This window comes from Mus caroli, chromosome 7 (genome assembly GCF_900094665.2).
Source record: "Mus caroli chromosome 7, CAROLI_EIJ_v1.1, whole genome shotgun sequence".
NCBI lineage: Eukaryota > Metazoa > Chordata > Mammalia > Rodentia > Muridae > Mus > Mus caroli.
In genome coordinates, this window is record NC_034576.1 from 47310244 (window position 1) to 47325965 (window position 15722).

A 15722-nucleotide genomic window follows, 5' to 3' on the forward strand; every position below is an offset into this window, starting at 1 on the left:
TTTCTCTGTGTAGCCCTGGCTGTCCTGGAACTCACTTTGTAGACCAGACTGGCCTCAAACTCAGAAATCCGCCTGCCTCTGCCTCCCGAGTGCTGAGATTAAAGGTGTGCGCCACCACGACCGGCTTTTTCTTTTTTGTAATTCTTAAAAAAAAAAAAAAGAGTGGCTGTAGTAATGGTGTCCCTTCTCAGCACTAAAACCCTCCTAAATTCATCTACTAAATTATCTGAGACAGGGTTTCTCTATGTAGGTTTGGATGTTCTAGAACTCACTATAGAGACAAGGCTGGCTTAGAACTCAGATCTGCCTATGCCACTCACCTACTAAGTTATTCCTCAGGGCTGGGTGTGGTAGCATGTAACTTTAACCCCAGTACTCAAGAGGTGGAAGCAGGGACAGGTGGATCTGTGAGGCCAGACTGCTCTACATGAGTTTCTAGACAGCCAGGTCTACAAAGAAATGGTCACAAAAACAAAAACAACTTAAACTGTCAACCTCAGACTTGATAATTCTTTATGCTGTCCTTTTGCTTTAGCTTTACCTCAATGCACTGTTCTCCTTGCATCCCGGAACAAGTCACCTTCCTAGCATGACTAGTAACTTTTGAATAGAGGCTGAATACTGATGGCCTAAATCCTGTTTTTATCTTCCTAGCCTGGTCTGTCTCCTAGTGGCCACCCCGGAAGTGGGTGGGAGGCACTCCCCCAGAATAGTGTGGTTGCTTAGATCTCACCACTTTTCATCCTAATGTGGTCCTTGGTGCTCTCATGACCACACAGAGCAGCTCAGGGGCAGGGACAGGCCTCAACAGTTTGTAATTTTTTCAAGGATGTGAATACAGTGACTATCTCTCACTAATAAGAATAAGCGGACTGGAGAGATGGCTCGGCAGTTAAAAAGAGCACCGACTGCTCTTGCAGAGGTCCTGAATTCAATTCACAGCAACCACATGGTGGCTCACAACCATCTGTAATGGGCTCCTATAGCCTCTTCTGGAGTGTCTGAAGAGCACAGGGTACAAATATATATAAATATATATATATATATGAGAGAGACAGACAGACAGAGAGAGACAGACAGAGAGACAGAGAGAGAGAGAGAGAAAAGTACCCATCTTGAAGGCAAACAGTATGATGGTTCTAATTGGGAGGGGAAGGAACACAGGATTGATATTCCCCAAAGTAGGGTCACTAGACTTCGACTGAGAGTCACTACCTGCACAAAATCAAGGCCAGCCTGTCTAGAGAGTGGGTTCCAGGACATCGAGGGCTACAGAGAGAAACTGTCATCAAACCCCAAAACAACCAAATAAACAAAAACAGCTCCCCCATCCCCCCAAAAGAAAGCAATCCCAATGAATCTGTTCACTAAGCAGGACTTGGCCATTTGGTTTATTAGTTTCCAGTCTGTATTCAACAGACCTTTTTAAAATTATCTCCTCAGAAAAGACCATATACTTGGCATACATTTGACAACTTAAGGATAGCTTCATCCTCATTCATCATTTCTGAGCTACTTGGCCCCAGGAACCTGTGGCATTGCTTCTCATCACATGAGAAGCAACAGCACAACTCACCCACTAACCATCCCCTAATGAGCTATTTCCTCCCAGTCCTACCTCTTAAATCTATCCAAACGGCACTAGCAGTTGGAGACAGACGTCAAATGTGGCATGTGAAGGTAATGTTAAACATCAATTCCTCAGTAAAGGCGGCTGTGTCTTCCCTGTCTCTAATGCCTGTCACAAGTTTTCGTTGCCCCAAGCTTTCTACAGCAAGATGCTCTTAGCAAAACCATAAGCCTACCTGCAAATGTGGCAAACACAGGAATGAGTGAAGTTCCCTTTCAGGACCAGCTATCTGTGCTCTCATGATGTAGATTCTCAGCTCTCTGGTGGTATCTGTCCTTGGTTATATGTAAAGACTTATAAGCCTTAAGCAGAAGACTGGAGTACTATCAGTCAGCCCTCAATGGGACTACCTTCAGCCTTTCTTCAGGACTGTGCCAGGCTGGCCCCAGCTTCCTCAGGGCCCACCATACTCAAAGCTCTCCCAGCTGCCTTCCATCCAGAAATGTGTGGGTATCAACTGTTGATGGCTGGCATCCTGCCTCTTTGCCTGCTGTTCTCTCACTTAAAGATGCAGCCTGTTATGAGAGCCAGGGCTTCCCTCTCACTTAAAGCAGCTACAGTGCCTGGAGAACAGCCTCTACCTCAGGTTATAACACATGCACTACACCAAAGGGGGTTGAGCAGTAGGAAGTGACCTTTTGGAAAGACAGCAAGTGCAGTAAGACATCACATGCCCACTATCAACAGAAAATTAATTTTATTTTTAAATCCAAGGGACCGGAACCAAAAAAAAAAAAAATCTACCCTCAGAGGCAAGCCAAGGTGGAAAAGGCTAGGAAGGCAGACAGCAAGATTAGGAGCATGTCCACAACAGGCCTCTTCATTCGGGCGCTGCCTCCATCAGATATCCATTCTCTGGGGCCATGTACCCATCACCACCCTCTGCCTCCATGTACATGTCTCGACCATCATTACCTAGCCCTTCCAGCCCATTGTCCTGACCGCTGCCACCCCCACCCCGGGCCTCATCCCTGCCCCGCTCACTGCCCCGCTCCCCACGCTTGTGCTCTCGATCCCGATCACGGTCTCGGTCCCGACGACGTTCCCTCTCACTCCGGTGACTACGTCGCCTCTCCCGGTCTCGATCCCTGCCCTTCTCCTCTGGGCCATCAGGGCCTTCAGGGCCAAGCTCTCCAGGAGGCCCATCATCAGGAGCTCCATCACCAGCCTCAGAGGGTTCAGCCATGTCGCCGCCGCCGCCGCCGCCACCACCACCACCACCACCACCACCACCACCGCTGCCACCGCCACCACCACCTCGAAGCTCCTCTTTTCGCTCCCGTTCCCTGCGTGCTCGCTCCCGGCTCCGACTGCTTCGTCGCTTTCGGTCTCGGTCCTTGTCCTTGCTACGCTCCCTGGACCGTCGCCGCTCATCCTTGTCTCGACTCCGGGAGCGCCTCCTCCGGTCCCGAGAGCGGGAGCGTCTCCTTTCTCTCTCCTTGTCTCGTTCTCGGCTTCTTTCTCTGCGCTCCCGCTCGCGGTCCCGGTCCCGGTCTCTGTGTGGAAGCGGGGAGGGGCCCGGCCTATATGAGGTTAGCACTGTGTGGCAGGGCACCCCTTGTGACTGCCCTATCCCAAGAAACCAGATGCCCAATCTTACCTCTCATCATATCGGGAAGTGTCATCTCGGCCGGAATGCCTGATATTCACATCTGCCCCACCTCTTCTGGTACCACCAAGGCCACCTCCTATGGGCAAAGGAACACAAGGTCAGTGGAAACAGTACAAAGGGGAAAATCTTAAAGGGGCCTATGCAGCTGACAAAAAAACAAGCACCTCTACTAACTGCCATGGGGTATAATCTCCTGCCAATCACTTCCATGTCCACTGGTTGTAAGACAGCCATGTTATCCAGCAAGACTTTTACAAAGTGCTAGAGCTGAGGACACCCCAACAAGAACCTTCTGACATCCCAAGCTGTCCATCTTACCTGAGGCTTGAGGTTTTAGGCTAGTCTACTACCAATTTGTACTTTGAGCATAAAGTCCAAAGTGTGAACTCATTGAAAAGCTGAAAGAAGCTAGGTTGGGATTATACCCCTTTAATCCCATACTTTGGAGGCAGAGGCAGCCTGGCCCACAGTGAGTTTCAGGTCAGCCAACACTACGTGGTGAGACGAAGCAAAACAAACCCAGAAAAGTTGGAAGACCTGCCACACCTAGATTCCCAGGGTACACTACATTTCCAGCCTTCTCAGCTGCCTCTTGCTCCCTACCTTAACCATGTAACATTTACCTTCTGAGGAGTAAGCTCACCTTCCTTGTCTCTGTACCTTCTACTTCCCTGTCAGTCTCGAAGCACCAACTCAGACCCTGCCCTGCTCATCACACTATAGCACGCTCCACTGAACTGTTAGAGGCCATCAGCCCCTCCCCAACTGTTCAAAGAAAGCACTACCACACCTCCCCAGACTCTGGCGTGCCACGAGTACTTCAAACTTGCAGATTCAATGCATGGTCTAGAAAGGCGATTTTCACCCAACCAATAGCACAAGGGAGCAGGTGACAGTCTTATCTTTCAGACAGGGATCTACTAAGGAGCCACTTGCCCCAGTGACTTGGCAGGGAAGGGTCATGGCTCAGAATCCCATGTGCTTGTGGTGGTTTCCTGCACCATCCACCTGAAGGTCTAGTGCGGTGGGGCTGTGTTTCACACAGGAGCACAGGCAAAGAAAAGAGATCAGCCACATGCTAGGCTGTTAAACTAGGTATAGATAACAGGGTGGACTACTGCAAAGCAGGACCCAGACTTCCAGCTGCTGGATCACAGCCTAACAATGGGCTAGGCCATCATCAATACAAGAAAATGTCTATAGTGAGAATTCTGTAATTTGGGTTGCTTAAAAAAACAAACAAACAAACAAACAAACAGGAAACAGCCGCGCAGTGGTGGCGCATGCCTTTAATCCCAGCACTCGGGAGGCAGAGGCAGGCGGATTTCTGATTTCGAGGCCAGCCTGGTCTACAGAGTGAGTTCCAGGACAGCCAGGCTACATAGAGAAACCCTATCTCGAAAAAAAACAAAAACCAAAAAACCCACAGAAATATTATAAGAACATGTTTATGTTTTGATCCCAGGTGTGGGCATATGGGACTGCTTTGAATCAGCGGGTTTGCCTCATGATCTATAAGAGGCATGGTTTTGCCAGCTGCGGACAGTTACTGTGATTGTGTGACATTTGGAATTCTGAGAACTTTTCAGAGGGTCTATGTACCCTGGATGTGCAAGAGGGTAGGTTGTTGGTTTGTTAAGTAGTCAGGTACAAATAAGAGACAACAAGAAGAAATTACACATCCTAACGGTGAAGATCAAACTTGCCCCAAGGAAGTCAATGCCCCTGATCAGCAGGTAGTCTCCTTTTCAATCGATAGTATTCAGGGCTCTGTTTCCACTCCTCTCTTATGTGTTACAGAGATGAAAGGGTGGAAGAATAGGGTTGAAAAAAGAACCCACAATGTGACCAAAGACAGCTACAATGTCAACAGTTTTCAAAATAAACACTCACTTCCTGCACCCTAAGTAGACTCCTTCCCTCCATCACTCTTCATATCTAACTGTCACAAGTCTAAAAGCAACAGAGATAGTTAACCCAGTCTGAAACCTCAGAAACTGAGATAAAACAAACATCTTGTTCATTAAAGGCTGAGGCAGGAGGATCACCATGAGTCTGAGGCTACCCTGAGCTTCACAACTAAGACCATGTCTCAGATCCTCACACAAATAGTAACAAATACCATTATGCACATGGGCGAAAATGCTGCCCAAAGTCTCACCTAGGCTAAAGTGTCTGTCCACAGAGTGAAGAGGGCTCACGCCTTGCTGTATTCATATCAACAAATCTGAAACCACAACCACTGCCTTGTCTCTGAGACTTCACTCAGCACAGCAGTCAGCCTAAAGAATCCACCTTTTTAAAGAATAAAAAACAGACCTGGAGGTCCCTGGGGTTGGGATGGTAGGTCACCTCTGCACAGGTGCACAGGTGCAAGCAGAGCCAGGCAACACTGCCTAAGACAGAGTGAAAAACTACTCACACAAAAGACCTAAACCCAGCCAGGGCCGAATTTGAGGCATCAGCAAATAGCTCAGAGAGTGACACCTGTCGACAGAGTGAGCAGCAAACTCTCCAAGTCCAGTCTCAAGGTCTTGGTGAGGATCTATTGATATCACAATCATGGGACTGAAACAAGAGCCTGGCATTGTAGGCACCTCTATTCCTTATGCGTTAAGACCCTCAGATATATTTCAAGACTTGCCACAACAACCCCCATGGAGATAGCCCACAACCACCAGAAAGGCCATGAGGGTCAGATGCAAGGTCAGAGCACAGGCTGCTGCTTTCTTGCTTCAGATGTGAAGCCAGGAATTGGGCTGGTGACTCAGCTAGAGAGTGAATGAAGAAGCCATTCAGTGAGAACAAGAGCAAAGCTAGAGCCAGTGATACCCTCCAACCCAGCCCATGATACCAAGTATATGGGCATAAGGTGGCTGAGGTCAGTGCTGAAGTTACCCACACTGCACAAGAGCTGCTGCTGGTCAATCACTCATGCAGGAAAGACCAGGGTATGCTTGGGTGCTCATGTGTAGGTGTCTGTGTGCACCAGTGTCCAAAGCCATGAAGATGATGAGAAGACAAGCTGGAAATGGAGAGGAACAGGCGTATGGGTTGGGGAGACTGAAGGAAGAATAATCTCTAATCACAGGCCCAGGCACCCAGAGGGAATACTGCACTCACCTAGCCGCCGGGGCCTCCAGCCCTTCACAGTCCGGCCCCTCTCCACATCCACGAGGACCCTCCTGCCATCTATCTTCTTGCCATCTGCGTGCTTGTAAGCGGCTGCAACAGATGTGGGGGAGGGGGAATTCCCCAGAAGGTCCTCTAGTCAGACAAGGCTCCATACAACAGCATCCCTGCCCCTCAAACCCCATCTGCACACATACACTCACACTCCCACCAGTCAGCCAGGCAACCACAGCCAGACAGCCCTCTCCCCACCCTGAAGGGCCTGCTCCATCTGGTGCTTCATTCCTTTTTGGCACCCCCAAGTGCTATTGGGGGGGTAAAACATTTACTCTGGCCGCCCCCAGCTTTCACATGATGGAGCAGCCCCCTCCTGCCAGGGCGGCCAAAGTTGCTGCAAAGAAACTGGAGGTTAGCTGAATGCTGGCCTCTGCTGTGGGGAGGGCTCCTCCACACCCAGGCATGCACCCTAGACACCATGCTGGGCAGGAGGCTGGCTAGGCTCCTCCACACCCAGGCATGCACCCTAGACACCATGCTGAGGCAGGAGGCCCACTGGGCCCCACCACATCCAGACCACACCAGATTATTTTTTGTTTTTTGTTTTTGTTTTTCTGTGTGTTTTTATAGGGGAGGTCAGTGTGAGGAAACAGACGTCAGAACAGAAATGAACAGGAGTGGAAAGACCTTCAGGAACTGGCAGGGATATAGGTGGGTGCTGAGCTCCCCAGGGACCTCCAAGGACCCTGGCTGGACTCAAAGGGACATGTACCGTGCTACTCAAAATCCCTGCCTTACCTGAGCCGACTGACCCTGCCACCACCTAGCCTGGCCAGCTCTGTCCTCCAAGCCGAGGTCAATGGCCAGCAGGGCATGCAGCCCTGGCTGAACCCTCAGGGAAGTTGAGGAGCATAAGACATAGTGGGAAGGCCCAGAGCCCAGGCCTGTGATCAGGCAGGGATATTAAGAAGGCCAAAAAGTCCTGTCCAGGTCCCAGCCCTGGCTTAAGGGGCTGTGCTCACCAACCACAATACCCTACCCCACCCCTGCCCACTCCCCCCCAATAACAACCAGAGGAAGAGAAAAAGGTGCCATTTACCGATGCCGGCCTTGCGGGTGTCCAAACCGAGCGGGATGGGGGGGGCCGGCAACTCCTGGGGGCCTGGCGAGGAGGCGGGCTTCCCGGGGGTGGGGTGGGGGTTGGGACACGGGACTGCTTACCTGGAGACCCCAAGCTTACCTGAACACTCACACAACCCCACACCCACCACCATTGGGGCAACTAAAGCTACAGGGAACCCTGAGAGGAAGACACTACATTTCCCACATCATCTAGAGACAGGTGGATGAAGGAAAAAAGGGAGCCTCTGAATGTCAGAGGAATGTTTGCGCCCGGGCTGGGAGACCTGGATCTATCTATCCTGCCCAACCTAAACAGTGGGCCTCAAGGCCTCAAAAGCACCTACTGCTCCCCACTGCCTCAGTTACACTCCACTAGGTACAGGCCCAGCACTCAGTCCTGGGGTCAGGTTTTCCACCTGGATCCATATGCCCTCCCACTAGTGGCAACAGGCCTGAGGCCAGTACACAGGGGATACACCTGGGATACAAAAGAATGCTCCCCATGCTCCAGGAGGGGCCGATCGGCCCCTAACCCCAGAACAGCTTGAGAGGGTCAGTCAATACAGGAACCCTGCTCAGGTTCCCCATCCCAAACCCCAGGAGAGGTCCAACCCAGAAAACAGCAAGACCAAGTAATTGTGTCAGTCTAGGCTTCTCTCTCTCTCTTTCCCTCTCTTCCACCTCTGTGCAGATTTAGTAAAAACTGCCACACCTTTAGTTGTTTTAAAGCCTGCTCCACCCCTCCCATACCCTGAATCCCAATCCATGCATTTGGGGAGCTCAGGCACTGGACATCACAGCTGCCTTCTGAGGAGACTCCCACCACACCAAGGAAGACAGGAGGGACACATTACCCCAAGCTAGAAACCAGAGACTTTCCAAGACCACTATGGTGACAACTCCACAGAAGTCATAGGGCAGGGAGGGTTGGGCTAAAGGGCTCCACATAGAGCCCTGGTCCCAGGACACCCCAGCTTTAGGATTGCCAATATGACCCAGGTGTCAGAGGCTGGGTGGAGCCCGACTATAGATGGAGACAAATGCCTTTCCCATCGAGGTCCACCCTTCCCCTTGGGATCAGCGAGATTACCAGAGAGCATGTGGATGGGGGCAAGAGGGGCAGAGGGCACCCAAATGAGGAGAGGGCTGTGGGTGAAGGGATACTGAAAGGTGACTAGGGTGGGAGGGGAAGCCTCACTGTTCCTAAGCTGCCTGGCTAAGCTGGGCTGGTGTGCGGTGCTGTGATCTTACCCATGATACAAACCCTTATACCAACCATACACTGAGGTGTTGTAAGGGGAGCGTAAGCATCAGCTGCAAGCCAGCTGCGTGGTGGCTGCAGTGACAATAAGAACAGTCAATTAATACGGCGGCCCCTGGACACGCCGCAGCCCTGCCCACCCCCACCCACCCAGCCCTACCCAAATGGACGCCGCATAGCCTCAATGGGGCTTTGTAGCTGTGGGGGTGGGTGCTAAACATGCCCACCATTTCACTGCTTGATGAGGACTGGGTGGGGGTTGGAGTGGGGAGGTGGAGGGTCGGGTGGCCCAGCCCAGTTCTACTGGGGGGGAAGAGAGGGCTGGTTCAAAGGCCAGCTCACTCCAACCTAGTGGCCCCCACTGGAGGTGGGGGCCTAATGGGGAGAAGCTCCCCCAAATCCGACCCCTCCCCCCACCTCCAGCTGGCCCCATACCCTACCCAGTGCCCTCCTGGCCCCTGAGGTTCAACGTGTGACACTTACCTCCCTGGGCTCACACACACGTTGTGGGGGATTTGTTTTTGATTTTTAAAAAACACATATATAAATATATAAAAAAAAGATATATCAGAAACAGAGGGAGAAGAGACAATGCTAAAGTCAGGTATGGCAGGGGAGGGAACAGACGTCAGGGGGTGAGGCCGGGAAGCAGAGGTAGAGGGTCAGAAGGAAGGGCAGAGGCACAGTACTCACAGTGCATGTCTCGTTCATGCTCATACTCGATGAAGGCATAACCACGGGGTTTTCCAGAGCGTTTACTGTATACCATGTGGATCTGCAGGGTAGGCAGGAGGCAGTCAGCTCCACAAGTTACAGGGCTGCCCCACCCACCCTGTAACATAACTTATTAACACAGGCCTTGGACTGTTATCCTTCAAACGTCCCAAGGGACTCTCACTCTAGTAAAAGCCAGAGTCCAGTGGAAACCAGAGGGGCACAGAGGCAATATGTGGGAGATCCAGCATTCTGCAAAGCAGGCTAGGATGGAGAAGGCTATGGATACAGCTCTATGGAAACTGAGCATTCTGATGGTGGATATCCCCAGAGGAGGCTACAAGGCAGGGATGAGGGAGCCTGTGACCAAATAGGCCATACAAGGCCAGGATGAAGCTTCTGAGCCCTCTCTCCATATGTCAGGGACACAGAGGCTTAAGCACTGAGAAACAGGATTCACAAAGAAATGCTGGGACATGGGAGGTAGAGCATAACACTAAGATTTCTGGGAGATAACACTATTTGCTTGGGCTACCAAGGAATGACTGACTGGCCTTCTATGCACATCACTATCTGCCCACACTTGGATGGACATGATCTTAAGCTTGCTCAGGAACCCTAGGACTTTAACTCTACAACCTGAACTCTTCAAAAGCCAGCTGAGATTCCAAGCTGATATGACAGAGCCAGGTTCCACTGGGCTTTGGGGAGTAGGAGGCAACATTTCCTGAGACCCAGGATTCAGGAAAAGGTCAGACAACCCAGCCAATTCCTTGCCCCAGGCTAAGCAGGCCCCAGGCTAAGCAGCTTGTGTCCGTCTTTGTCTCCCAGCAGAGGAAAATAAGACACAGAGCAGTTACGTTTTATGCCAAAACTTTGCTCAGCAACTATCCTTCTTGCTTTTTCGTACAAACCTATCTGTGGCCCTGGCTAGTCTTAACCTTATACAAATGTTACTGACTCAGTCTCTCCAGGGCGAGGATTACAGCTATGAACCACCATATTTAAAGTTAGCATGTTTCCTTTTATTTCTTTTATTCTGTCCAGTATTTCCTATCTAAATAATTTCTTGAGATTATAATTACTTTATTTTCTCCCTCCAAACCCTCTCATGCTCTTTCAAATTCATTGCTTCTTTTTAATTTTTAACTGTTGGTACAGACGTGTGACTGTGCATCCCTAAATACAACTTGCTCAGTCCACGACTATGTTTTCAGGGCTGACCATCTGGCACTGGATAACCATTAGTGTCTTTTCCTAGTTCCCTTCTGCTCCTCCTGTGTCCCATAGCTCGAGACCGCTCCCCAACCTCCCCAACCCCCACTGGAGACAGATTTGACTAACCTTGGTTAGTCTCAACTTGGTATGTAGACCAAGCTGGCCTAGAACTCAAAAGAGCTGCACCTGCCTCTAAGTTCCTGAGTGCTGGGATTAAAGGAATGTATTCTGGCAGCAAAGGGTCAGAAGCAAGTACCTCAGACTCAGGGCCACATCCTGTCACAGGTGCCTACCTTTATAGCAGATTACATGAAAACTAACAAGTTTTCCTTAACTATCAGTAAGTTCAACGCCAGTTTGGAGAATTCAGCAACACATTTCAAAGTAAAACTGGGAGGAGCTGGATAAATGGCTCCTGGGGCTAAGAGCACTTGCTGCTCTTGCTGCAATCCAAGTTCCATTTCTACCATCCACAGGACGGCTAAATAGTCTATATAGACTACTATATAGAACTACAGTTCCAGACGGAGGGAGGGAGGGCACTCTGTGCACTTGGTATGCACACATACAAGCAAAACACACACAAGTAAATCTTAAACCAAAAAAAAAAAAAAAAAAAAAAAAAAAAAAAAAAAAGGAAAAAAGAAAAGGGAAAAAAAGAGGCCTATTTGGAATAGTCAGTACCTGTCTTAAATAAATGGGGAAAAAAAAATCTGTGAAGGGCTAGGGAATGTGGCTTAGTTGGTAGAATGATAACCCAACACACATGAAGCCCTGTATTCAATCCCTAAAACATCAAAATTTAAGGCCATCCTCTATATGATGAACTCAAGGCCAGCCTGAACTGTGTGGGACAATCTTAAAAGATAAGAGCCAGTGAAATGGCCAAGTTGGATCTCTAGGACTCATACCCAGGAAGAAAATCCTTTTTACAGATTGCTCCACACATGCCAATCCTATCCTCCTTCCCAATGTAATCAATAAGGCAGTGCAGAGGACCCAAGTTCAGTTCCTAACATCTACATGGCAGCTCACAGTCATATGTAATTCCAGATCCAGGGGATCCAATGCCCCTTTCTGGCCTCCAAAGACACTGTACTCATGGGACTACACATACAAATAGGCTGTCAGGAACATAAAAGAAACCTTCAATTTAAAACAAATTTCTAAAGAAATGGGTCAGTGGTTAAGAGCACTTGATACTCTTGCAGTGGACATGGGCTTGCTTCCCCTCACCCACATGGTAGCTTACAATCAATCCTGTGTAACCCCTGTTCCAGGCGATTTAGCAACCTATTTTGGATTCCTTGTGCACCAGGCACCAGTGTAGTAATACATTTAGATGCATGCAGGCAAAGGACACTCACATACATAAAACAAAGAATCTTTAAATCTATAAAGCAGCAATAATAGAACTGGGGATATAGTTTCACATAAAATGCCTGCTTAGCATATATACATCTACCCTGGGCTTAAGCCCTAGTCCTGGGGGCAGAATAGAAAGAAATAACTAATTTAGGAGGTCTTGGGCAATAATTTGCACTAAGTTTTAGACAAGAACAAATTATTAAAAAAAAAAAAAAATTCAACCAACTGATCAAGTACCCAAACACAACCTACCCTTAGTGGGCCTGACTGACTGCACACATACCAACCTACAGCAAGCTGAACCTTGCAAACCCATGTTTTAAATCCACAAGGACTCACCAGTTCCAATGCTACTTCTGACATTAAAGCTAGACTAAAGGAAATAAACCCAGGCCCAGATGTGACCCTTCCCTGGGATGGGGACCCAGCATTCTTTCTCTCCTTAGGCTACTGTTCCCGTCTCCAAGTACCCCCAAGTCAACTCTCCAGCTGGACACACTTACTCTTTTGATGGGTCCATACACCTCAAACTCTCTCCGAAGCTTAGATTCTGTTGTGTCATAGTTCTACAAGACATAAAGCTGAGTTAAATGAAAGCACACTGTTCTAAAGCCCCTGAACCACTGAGGACAGGAACTGAGTACTCACCACTCTGGCTACGAACAGAGTCTTGAAGGCATCGCCCTGAGCATTGGGATCATTGTGAGGGTCCCCTGCACAAGGAGAAGAAAATCTTTAAAGTAGACAGTGCTCACAATTTTGGGTGGAGGAGTGATGGGAAGAGGCTGAGTACATGAAGATGGATGGAACCTAGTGCCGCCCCACCCCCACCCAAAAGCTCAGTGACTTAGTAAGCGTGAGTACATGTCCGGTTTCAGGTCTGGTTTCACTAAAGTTCAATGGCTTTTTCTAGAGTGATTGACAGATGACAACAACAGGCTGCTCTGATAAAAATGACATCAAACAGATGGCTGTGACAAACCTAAAAGCCACTTCAGAACTATATACTTTGTCTAGCCATATGCAGTGCAAGGTGAACGTAGCAGAAACTGAGTCCCTGCAATCTCTCTGGAGGGATGACTTGAGATAGCTTGTGGCAAACTGACTGAAACCAAAGCACAGGGAGAAGCCTGATAGCAAACAGTCTCAGACCTCAGAGTCTAGGATAGGTGGGGTGTGATGGCCCATGTACTAAGGAGGCAGAACAGAGCTTGGGCTACATAGTGAAAGCCTGTCTCAAAAGGAAGGCAGACAGTTAAGGATACGTTTTCTCTTCCATACCCTATAGTCTCAAGCAGGGACCCTGGGCTAGTGCTAAAAGCAAATGACCAAGATCAACTGGTATAGAGACCTCCCAAAGCCCTGTTCCTTTGCACACCAAGAATGAAGTCTTCAGAAAAAGACCAAGAATCTATTAAGCAATCCTAATGGGGTGTGGGAGTACTGGAAGCTATACCCCAGTGCTACACATTCTGTGCCCATCTTATTAGCCGTCCTGGCTCTCTCATTCATTCAATCCTTAGAATATAGCTGCAAGGGGCAAATAAAAGAGATCATAGAAGAGATAGAAAAAGTTTAAGTGGGAAAAAGGCGAATGCTAAGTTTTTGAGGCCAGCCTGAGCTACAGAAAGGAATGCTGAAAAATTTAAAATAAGGGGGGGAGGGGCACCCAGGGGAAGCTAAAGAGATGGCTCAGCAGTTAGCTGCTCTTCCAGAGGTCCTGAGTTCAATGCCCAGCAACTACATGGTGGTTCACAACCACCTGTAATGGAATCTGATACCCTCTTCTAGTGTACATAAATAAATCTTTAAAAAAGTAAAATAAGGGCTGGTGAGATAGCTCAGTGGGTAAGAGCACCCGACTGCTCTTCCGAAGGTCCAGAGTTCAAATCCCAGCAACCACATGGTGGCTCACAACCATCCGCAACGAGATCTGGCGCCCTCTTCTGGAATGTCTGAAGACAGCTACAGTGTACTTACATATAATAAATAAATAAATATTTAAAAAAAAAAAAAGTAAAATAAAGATCTTGGCCTTTCTCAAGATCATAGCAATTTAGAAGAATATCAGGTATGCCTAAGGTCTTTGAGCCAGAAAGTAGGACTATTTCTTTTGCCTCCCATTGGCAGCCAAAGCAATGCCTATACTTAAGTGGTCTAGTCAAATGGTCCTTGTTACAGATTGTTTATCATATGGACACATCACAGGCATTGATATTCTGCAGGTTTCTTCAGTTATCAGTTGTGACTTTACTACCAACAGGCAAACTTGATCCAAAGAATCAGCCATGATAGTGGTCCTTTCTATCATAAGGGCATGGCTGTTAATACGGTGACAGAAGAGAGCTCTTCAAGACATTAAGACTTTCAACTGCACCTCTACTCAAGAGATGCCCCTCAACATTGCCGACCCCATCCCAGGAGTTGTCCCACTAATTGTCCCTAGGCAGGGTTCAATCCTAGGGTCCCCTTTTCCTTTCTCTTAGGTCAGTGCCTAAGTGTGTCAAGGTTGAACTTAGGACTCGTTTGTCGGGACCCTAACACAGAACTAGACACAGAAAGCCTCAAAGCTAGAAAACTTCACTAGGCTTCCTGTTAGTTGGCACGAAATCTCAAAACTTCCCCTTTTTATAAGATACTCTACAACTCGACAAGGCAACCCTACTTGTTTTTCATTTTGCAAACAGGAATAATCATTCCTGCTGCACACAGAAGTCACCAGGAGTTCATAACATGAAGGACTTCAAGCGCTCAGCAAAGGGAGTCTCCTTTAATAGAAGCTGTCTTTTGACAGGGGACAGCAAGCTTCTACAGTCAGTGAGCACAGACAGATACCCTACTGCACGTGATCCATCCTCTGCTCTATTTTGGACAGTACAATGAATCTGCTTCAATTACCAACATGGGGCTTAACTTGGTTGATCTCTACAGTCCCCAATTCAACTTGGGAATTTCAGTCACATCTCAGAGCTTGCTATGTTGGTCTTTCAATACATTTCAATAAAATGAAACCAATTAATGACTAATTTCTAACTTCATCTACTATCCCTCAACTGGAGCTATATCAGAATGATACTTAAATACACCACACATTTAAACTCCAATCCAATCAAACTCAATGTTTTGCTTGGTTGATGAGTCCCCCCACTGCCACCCCTTCTTGTTTTTTAAGATAAGGTTTCTCTGTGTAGCCCCCTTGGCTGTCCTGGAACTCACTATCTGAGCAAGCTGGCTCAACCTCAGAGGATAAGTCTTTTGACTTCTTACTCCATGGTCTCCCTAGTCCCTGCCTGCCCCCAACTTCTCCTTGTCAGCTTTTTTTTTTTTAAATAGATTTCTGGTCATGAATCTATCTCCCACTTTCTTCAACCGGTGCAAGGCACACCTGGATCGGCAGAACGAGACTAGCATTATGCTGAGGGTAGGAGGGAGCAGTGAGCACTTGTCTTTAGATAGCTCCTTAAGAGGATTTGGGCTGGGGAGACAAGTGAACAAGACAGACACAATGCTAAAGCACTGTCTAAGCCAAGAGGGCCCTGGACAGGGAACCTCTTGCTTTATGACACTTATCAAGTGTAATGGTTTGTATATCCTTGGACCAGGGAGTGGCACCATCTGAAGGTGTGGCCTTGTTGGAATAGGTGTGACCTGGTTGGAATGGGTGTGTC

General features: G+C 48.5%; 1 protein-coding gene across 2 annotated transcripts in view; it reads right to left on the minus strand.

Annotated features, from left to right (window-relative positions):
- Positions 1-2303: 2303 nt before the first annotated feature.
- Positions 2304-15722, minus strand: part of Snrnp70 (small nuclear ribonucleoprotein U1 subunit 70) — a 21264-nt gene continuing 7845 nt past the window's right edge. Inside the window, exons 5-10 of one of the 2 annotated variants that reach the window (XM_021167344.2) lie at positions 12703-12767; positions 12558-12620; positions 9448-9529; positions 6366-6467; positions 3231-3318; positions 2304-3153 (exon numbers count right to left, since the gene is read on the minus strand). In XM_021167344.2, coding sequence (XP_021023003.1) covers positions 2451-3153; positions 3231-3318; positions 6366-6467; positions 9448-9529; positions 12558-12620; positions 12703-12767 — 1103 coding nt within the window. In that variant the 3' untranslated portion in view covers positions 2304-2450. The remainder of the gene's footprint in view (positions 3154-3230; positions 3319-6365; positions 6468-9447; positions 9530-12557; positions 12621-12702; positions 12768-15722) is intronic. The other variant, XM_021167345.2, reaches the window with a different exon arrangement.